This window comes from Eurypyga helias, unplaced genomic scaffold, assembly GCF_000690775.1.
Source record: "Eurypyga helias isolate BGI_N326 unplaced genomic scaffold, ASM69077v1 scaffold16394, whole genome shotgun sequence".
In the NCBI taxonomy this organism is placed as follows: domain Eukaryota; kingdom Metazoa; phylum Chordata; class Aves; order Eurypygiformes; family Eurypygidae; genus Eurypyga; species Eurypyga helias.
In genome coordinates, this window is record NW_010244464.1 from 7,524 (window position 1) to 15,808 (window position 8,285).

The window sequence follows — 8,285 nt, forward strand, 5'->3', positions numbered from 1 at the left end:
AGACTGCTTATGCCACCCACGCCAGCCCTCTGATTTACGTGGCTAAGCTGCCTGGCTAATGCCATAGGGTCCTCCAGCCGTGGGCAGGGAGAGACCCTTCCAGCAGGCACTGCCAGGTGCATGCTTTCTCCCTGCATTCAGTTACCTGCTGCTGGAGCCTCGTCCTCCACTGTGGAGGAAGCCCGGGCAAATGAACTGGTTAATTCAGGCAATCAGATGCCTAAAGCTTGCTGGTATGAATACCCTCCATTGTGGGCACAGTCCTGCCCCACCACATGGGAAAATCCCTTTGGCATGAGTGGAAATTCCATGTATAAAGGGCTTGTGGCAGGACTTCAACTTGCAGCAGGTCTGTATTGCAGAGGGCAGCTCCATGCACAGATAATCCCAGCTGGGCCTGAGCAAGAGCTGCGAGACCCTCTGAGCTAAGCACTTCTGCGAGGATGTGGGGCGCGGAGGCGAAGCAGAGTACGCTGCTGGCAGGGTTGTGCCCGTTGCAGAACACCCCCTTGTTCGTACTGAGCTGGCAGTGTTTCTGTGCCCACAGCCTTTCACCAGGCAGAGACACCCTTTACGATACCTTGAAGGAACCTCCTTAGAGAGTTACAGAGGAGCAGATACACCGATGTACTTCAGTGTCCCTCCCCTCAAGGGCATACTTACGGTTCATTCGCAGTACTGTTTTGTCCTCTTTCTAAAATTAAATTAAGAAATCTACTCTTGGCCTCTGTTTTCTCTTACTCATCTCAAGTTACATGCAAATTTCTTGGAAAAAGATGAAGAAAAACAGGTGAGTCATTTCAGAAGAAAAAACAGCTAGAGACACCAAGAGTTACCCCTGAAGTCACAGCAGAAACAGTGGGAATCCTGGACCAGATTTGAAAAGACAGCTATAACGGCACTTCCGAAGGCAGCCGGGCTGGCGAGCACCTGACTGTCACCCGCAAGCATGGGCTTGGCAAGCCACCCCTCCTCAGCAGACCCACGGCACACACGCCTGCAGCCGCAGGCACCGCCGTCAACCCGACCCTCGGACCTTTAAACAAGACACAGCTGGGCTGCACAATTATGTTTCACACACAGGGGTACTGCGCTGCCGAGCACGAGGAAGCAGACCTTTTCCATCCCTGGCTGTTTGGCATTCCAGGAGCCTGCACTGCCCTGTCTTGTCTTACACTGATATTTCAGGTCATTCCTACTCGACAGGAGCAAACGTTGTTCTGCGTTAGTAAATAAGTAGGCTACACTTCCACTGGTCCACTGGTCTCGGGAAAGAGTCAGCCTAATGCCCTTTCCCAGCAACAGAGAGCCAGGACTTACTGCTGACTTTTCATATGGAATATAGCAAGGATTGCTTTTACTGCTAGTATCCTGAACAATTACAAGGGAAAATGCAAATACCTATGCAAATAAGGCACCAGCTGATATTGCCATACACAGCATGGCCCGTTGTCGTACTGCCTGTGAGAGAGCAGTTACCAGCCATGGGAAGCGGGCACAGGGCGGGCTGGGTTCTGGGTGGTAAAGATAACAGATGCATTGCAAGAGAATTTTGTATGATTAAATTTCAGCATTTTATGTTTGTTCCTAACCCGTCATTTCAACGGTCTGCGATATTTGAGTCAGATCCAAAAGGTAACCTCTCTCAGCCAGCACTTCTGCTCTGCCTCTGCTTGACTCCTGTTTGTCAGCCAGAAGAGACAATACTCAAGCTATGGCCAACCAGAAGGAAACCCACCACTCACCGTGGGGATTTTCCACTGCCTCTCTCCTATTATTGATATTGTTTCTGTAATAATTATTTGCGTCGCAGTTTCACGGAGAGGCCCGTGTCGTGGATTGGGGCTGCACTCTCCTGGGTGTGGTACAAACACCAAGACAAACCCTTTCTCAAAGGGGTGATCTCCAACCCGCGGTCCCCACTGCGTCCTCTCAGGGAGGGTAAGGTCAGACGTGCGCCGTGTCCTGTAGCCAGAGCATAGATTCACACACATTCAACCATCTTCCCTACTAGAAGATTTTTAATTCTCATCACTGCTGCATACAGAGCTGATGTTCTGGGGGAACAAATAAGAAATTACCCCCCAAACCACAGAGATCTATCTGCCCTTATTCTGTGTTTCTGCCCAGGCAGTGAATGGAAAATGCCACGTTCCTTTTTGGTGAAGAGCAAAAAGGCTCATACCTATCACCAACACCGCTTTGTGGAAGATGACCTGCCGATACTCACGTGGGACCCAGTAACCTCTCCCTTCGCTGGTGAGTCAACCTATCCACCGGGCTTGTAAGAACACACCAAGGCAAATCAAGTCACCAAGGCACTGGTCTAGTGGAAGGTGTCCCTGCCCATGGCAGGGGGGTTGGAACTGGATGATCTTAAGGTCCCTTCCAACCCAAACCATTCCATGATTCTATGATCAATAATTGAGTAAGCAAGCTAAGGGAATGAGCTAAAGAAACACCAAGGAGTTCCACTTGAGGAAGTCAGTCTAAGGACAAGCTGACCCCCCACTGTGTGCCCTCTTTCTCTAGGCCAAATCCACACTGTCCCACTGAAGCCAAATCAAAATCCTCCCATTGTTTCCTGCTGGGGAGATTTGGGATATAAGATTGCTGTATGGAGTTGGTCATGTTTGGGAACCACAGCCAACTTCAGGCAACAAACGGTTGGGAAAAAGAGCTTGCACTTGGTTGTCAGTCCTCGACAAACCCACAGCTCTGCCACCTCCATCTCTTGCCATGTTCACTGCCCACATTACCCCTGGACCTACATCTTCTCTACCTCCGTGTGTTACCGCCTCCTCCCAGTGACTTGCAGGGAAGTTAACAGAGTGAGAAGACACTAGGGATACCCTAACACTGACTGTGAAGGAGTCCTGCACGCTCACAGGCGAAGGGCCGGCTGCTGTATTAACACTGCCTGTGCCTGCTCTTCTCCCTCTGCTCCTGCACACGCTCTCCCACATCCATCCTTGCAGTGGCAGGGCTGCGGCAATTATCTTCTTCCTTCAGGCACCATTCAAATTTTCTTTATTCAAATTTAGGATCAACATACCCTTTGTTGTAGCCCTGGCTATCAGATTAGAGTACAGCCCTATTGATAAGTTTGATAAAAAAGAAAGGAGGTGACATTTTCATTTAAATTCATGCCGTCATCCTTTGGCCATTTGTTGTGCCTCTGTCACACAAGAGGGTTTGGACAACAGATGAATACTGACCCTCAGCAGCCTAGTCCTGTCTCCAGCAGAAAGGAGGCACATGTATTGGACCTCTATCCGTTTTACATTCTCCCTCTAAAGTCTACTTTGAAAAAGTGCTGCTTGGCCTCTTGGACAACATGGGCAAATGTCACTGTGGGCTGGAGGAGACGAGGCTCTGTGGTCACCTTTGCAACCTCCCCTCTCTGCTTCCCTACTTGGCTGTCCATACATTCAAGTTAACAATACTGAACTCTCTTAGGAGAGGGGTTGGGAAGTTAGTAAGTTAGTGATTGTTAGTTACCCACACAAATGAAAATGGTTTTAAATAGGGAAATGATTCTTGCAGACATGGCCTTCTAGGGTTAATTTTCTCTAACTGTAGAGGGTATCAATTGTCCTATCATTTCTTCCTGCCCTCCTCTACCTTGCCTATCTCATCCTGCTTGGAATTTCCCTTTGTCAGTAATGAACAGACCTTGGCTGCACTGCTCAGCATTCAGTTAGGGAGCCGAGCATGGGCTCATGTATCCAACCAAGCATGAGTTCATATGTAAGAATATGTAAAACCCACCTTAACAGACTCTTGGCTAAACAGCTGGAATAAACTAACTGTGACACTACTGTGTGATTACAGGCAGAGCAGACAAGACAGCGGAGGACATCAACAAGCAGGACATAGAATGTGTGGTTCCAAAACAAGAAAAGTACCCACCTGAACTGAAAGAAGAGACTGGCCCTGTCCAGTACGTGAGCAGGATGCTGCCAGGCCCTTCAGCTCCAGGTCTGCTACCCAAGACCACAGTTGCAAAAGAAGTCAGGGCTGGGCTGGCGTATGGAGCCCCTACAACTGGGTCCAGATTTTTAGTAAATGGCAGCTCTTATTTTGACAGCTCTGGTCAAACTTGTCCCAAGCAGAGCTCACCAAGGGCATTCGGTATTGTCCTTTACAATTCTGGTGTAGATCAGCATCTCACAGTGAGCGAGCCTCCAAATCTCAAGGACTAATGCAATTCCATGCTCTGTGGGTCAAGGCGGGTAGCCCCATGATACTTGTTCAAACACCCCATGAAGCAGGGCTAGTAGGGGGGTTAATATTTCCTTAGCATACCCTCCTCCCTAAAATTTCCTGAAATTGAAATCAAAGTCTTAATAGGAACTTTGTATGGGGCTCAGGATTTGAATCACAGGAGGAGTTACCAGCTGGAACTCCCATGGTCAGGCAGGACATTAAATGGAGGAATGGTACCTGGGGAGCTTTTTTACTGGTGCCCAGCTGCAGGCAATGGCGTGACACTCACTTCTCCCTCTCCTTTGCAAACTCAGAGACGGCCATCCCAGGTCTGCAGATCAAAGACTGCACTAACACGACGAGCACCCCTGCCTTCTACAAAACCAGCTTTTCTTGGGATGCTTTCCATTTGCCATACAGCTACCGACAGATGTCTTCCACCATGCAGTCAGCCCTCTTGGAGCACCCCGTTAGCCTGTACGGAAGCCACCTCTTGCCAAGCACCGAGCCCCCTCTAGATTACAGCGTGCATTACTCCTCAGACATGGAGACCTACCACTGTGTGAAGTGCAACAAGGTGTGTGGCAGATGGGAACCTCGGGGTGGGGAGGGCCCAGAGAGCTTTTCAGTGCATACATCCATGTTTCACTGGGTTACACTGAAGTGCAAGGCATGCAGCTCTGAATGGCCACCTGCTTGTTCTCCTTACTGGGGACGAGTACTAGGAATGACATGGTTCACATGGGCCATGAGAGGCCATAATCCAATACAGAGAAGGAATTGAAAACAGAGATGGAGACACAGCTGCCTCATGTTAAAAAAAAAATTGTCACTAGCATTTCGTTTTGTAGGTATTCTCCACTCCCCATGGATTGGAGGTCCATGTGCGCAGGTCTCACAGTGGAACCCGTCCCTTTGCCTGTGAAGTGTGTGGCAAAACCTTTGGGCACGCTGTAAGCCTGGAGCAGCACACCAATATTCACTCCCAGGTGGGTAGCATGTTTCCAGAGAACTGTCTCTAGAGCTCAGGAGTGCTTGGCCCTTGGCTGTTGTCACTTTATAAAGGAAGTGACATTTCCTAGGTTACAAACTTGATGGCTTCCCTGTAGCACCCAATAGCAATGATAGGAGCTCTGAAGACCACAGATCATAGATCTTAGTCTCAAATGCCAGACTGCCCTTGATAATTCCTTGGACAGGAGGAGAGGTTTGTTGCTACTGGTTCTTCTGTGCCTCACCTGCTCCTCAAGAGCACCTACATCACAAGATGTAATCCATTTCCATATGTAATCCTCCCCACATACTCGTTGTACTGCACCTAGCGTATCAGTCCAGGAGCCGAGGAGATTTGCTTATCAAATCTACTGTTCTCAATGCTCTTAACTCTCTTCAAGCTCTGTCACATGTCTTGCAGCTGGAGGCATCCCATTATTTTTTCCCTAACAGGAAAGAAGCTTTGAGTGCAAGATGTGTGGGAAGACATTCAAGCGTTCCTCCACCCTCTCCACTCATCTACTGATCCACTCAGACACACGGCCCTATCCCTGCCAATACTGTGGCAAACGCTTCCATCAAAAGTCGGATATGAAGAAACACACTTACATCCACACCGGTGAGAAACAGAATATTCCCAAAAAGTGAATGCAAATCAGAGTCCATCATGTTGACACACATTCATAGTCCCCACACAGATAGATACTGAACTGGGATAAGTGTCCAGAGGCACTGGCAGAAGTTGTAAGCATCACCGAGATGCATGTCCTCTCTGTGACAAGGAGGTGGTAATTGAGCAGCCTCCGGGGCATGTCAGGGTTGTACCCAGCCCTGGATGCAGACAGGGCATGGGCCGCACAGCTGGGGAGGACTGTCTCTGATCCTTCTCACTCTCCGGTGCTGGATCAGAGTGCAGATGCACAACCAGGACAGCTGGGCTGGCAGCATCCTGATGCCCAACATAGCCAGTCGTGTCTGAGCCTGCTAAAGGGCATTTCTTCTTCCCTTCAGTCATCCGTCAGTGTTTCTCACCCTTTTCTCTGCCCTGCAGGGGAGAAGCCCCACAAATGCCAGGTATGCGGCAAAGCCTTCAGCCAGAGCTCCAACCTCATCACGCACAGCCGCAAGCACACTGGCTTCAAGCCCTTCAGCTGCGAGCTCTGTGCCAAGGGCTTCCAGCGCAAGGTGGATCTACGGAGGCACAGAGAGACCCAACACAGTCTCAAGTGAGGGATGGCTCCTCGTCGTTGTTGGAGCTCGCACTGCTAGCACATGCTCCAGGGAAGAAGACTCTCCCCAGTATCTCCATCCAGCATGGGGCTGCCCACCCTACAGCTCGTATAGCACCCTACGTTCCCCTGGGGACTGGAAAAGACATGTCATTGGCTTTGATGTTTTGGAACCCCAGGGCCTTGCACATCCTGGTAGACGACAAAGAAACCTGTGCAAGCTCTCACTTTTCAATTACAACAGGTACCAGCCCAGATCTGACATCACCTGCTCAAGTGCAAATCCAGAGGAATTCCTCCAAGGTCACTATTACTCTGGATTTACACCCCATGCAGAATTTGGTTCATCAGAGAGACCGGCAGTGAGGTGGGAACTCCTGGACTAGTGGCAGCAACAATCTGTGCCAAGCTAGTGCCATAACCGTGTTCTGCTTTGATGGTTAGGAAGATAAGGCTAAGGCTAAGATTGCATTCAGTGAGCTGCGTTCAACCCGGACTGAGCTTCTGCAGAGACCTGCCCAGGTCATAAATTCTGGCAACAGACACCTAAAGTAATTTTCTTTCAGCAGCACATTTACTGTGATCAAATGACAAGTTAACTGTGTTGTATTTTTAGCTTGGAGTGGGAGGAAAAATACTGAAAAAACAGCTCCTATCCCTAGCTGATAACAGGGGTCTGTAAATGCATTCCTCATATGCACCATACTGCAAAGATCCCTGGGTTAGTGTCAGCCAAGCGAGCTCCACAGAGAGCCGTGCCACAGCACTCTAAGCCCCATGTCTCACTACCATGCGAGAGAGACGGGCTGCTCTTGGAATCTGGGCTGGTATGTCCCACAATATTTCACTGCGTGCTGGACATACTGGCTTAGAGCTGTCCTGGGCAACCCTGTGTCACTGCACCATCAGGAATGGCCCTTGGATATCAATGTCAAGGACCAGGGTTCTGCTTTCCAACCACTCTTAAAGGAGGAAGTGACCTAGCCTGTACACATCAGCTTAGCATGCAAGTACCTTACAAATATTGTACAAACAGAGCAGTGTATTTCCTCCTTCCAGGTCTAAGGGTTGAAGCAAAGCACTGGAACAAGCCAAGAGCCAGTTCCCCTCCGAGCTCTGCTACAGTCTCACTATATAACCTTTGGCAAGGCACTGGGCTTTTATTTCTCCACCCCTCCTGGTGATGTGGAGTCATTCACTCAGGTTTGTAGAGTCCCTTGAGTTCTTAAGAGGAAGGACAAAGTATTATTATAGCATTAAAAAGACAAGTGGTTTCAGTTAAGCAGGGCATTGTAGCAGCACACAGCCCACTCCATAGCTATATCCCTGAACACATGGCTTTGGACAACGACACCAGTGGGAAATAGTCTGGAGAACAGGCTCTGGCACTAGGCATTTCACTCCAAATGCTTTTCAAGGAAGGCTGCCATCACGGGCAAAGAAGAAACGGTCCAAGTAGAAAATTCATTTACTGCCAGGAGAAAGAGATGTCTGTTCCTGCCTCAGTTCCACTGCTGTAAATCCAAAGTTATTCTGGCTAAGACCTAAAAATGTACTCACCCCTGTTTTATGCTGTGCCTAAGCTGTTAGTCATTAATGTGCATTCAAAACAGTCCATACTCCTGGCTTTACTTGTACACTGTAAATATGTATTTATACTTATTCCAATGTATATTTTTATTGCACTATACCAGACAGTGACAACATGTATAGACCTGCTGGGATTTATCTGATAAATCTGATCCCTCTGGGCTAACACACTGTATTTCATGTTAAAAACATCCACTTCAAGAAAGGCTCATACTTGGTTCTGGAGATGCAGGCAGTGGGAATGGAGGGGAAAAGGGGAAGGGA

At 49.0% G+C, this 8,285-nt stretch overlaps 1 protein-coding gene across 1 annotated transcript; it reads left to right on the plus strand.

Moving 5' to 3' along the window:
• The first annotated feature begins 2,144 nt into the window (after window positions 1-2,144).
• GFI1B (growth factor independent 1B transcription repressor) lies at window positions 2,145-6,432 on the plus strand. The gene is made up of 6 exons (XM_010149771.1): window positions 2,145-2,259; window positions 3,835-3,981; window positions 4,524-4,786; window positions 5,061-5,198; window positions 5,656-5,821; window positions 6,254-6,432. The coding sequence occupies exons 1-6, from the start codon at window positions 2,145-2,147 to the stop codon at window positions 6,430-6,432; spliced, it is 1,008 nt and encodes a 335-aa protein (XP_010148073.1).
• The last annotated feature ends 1,853 nt before the right edge of the window (window positions 6,433-8,285 follow it).

Coding starts and splice junctions, on each gene's coding strand:
- GFI1B (XM_010149771.1), top strand. CDS start 2,145: ATGCCACGTTCCTTTTTGGTGAAGAGCAAAAAGGCTCATACCTATCAC. Junction 3,982..4,523: donor GCCAGGCCCTTCAGCTCCAG/GTCTGCTACCCA, acceptor TTGCAAACTCAG/AGACGGCCATCCCAGGTCTG. Junction 5,822..6,253: donor ACACACTTACATCCACACCG/GTGAGAAACAGA, acceptor TCTGCCCTGCAG/GGGAGAAGCCCCACAAATGC.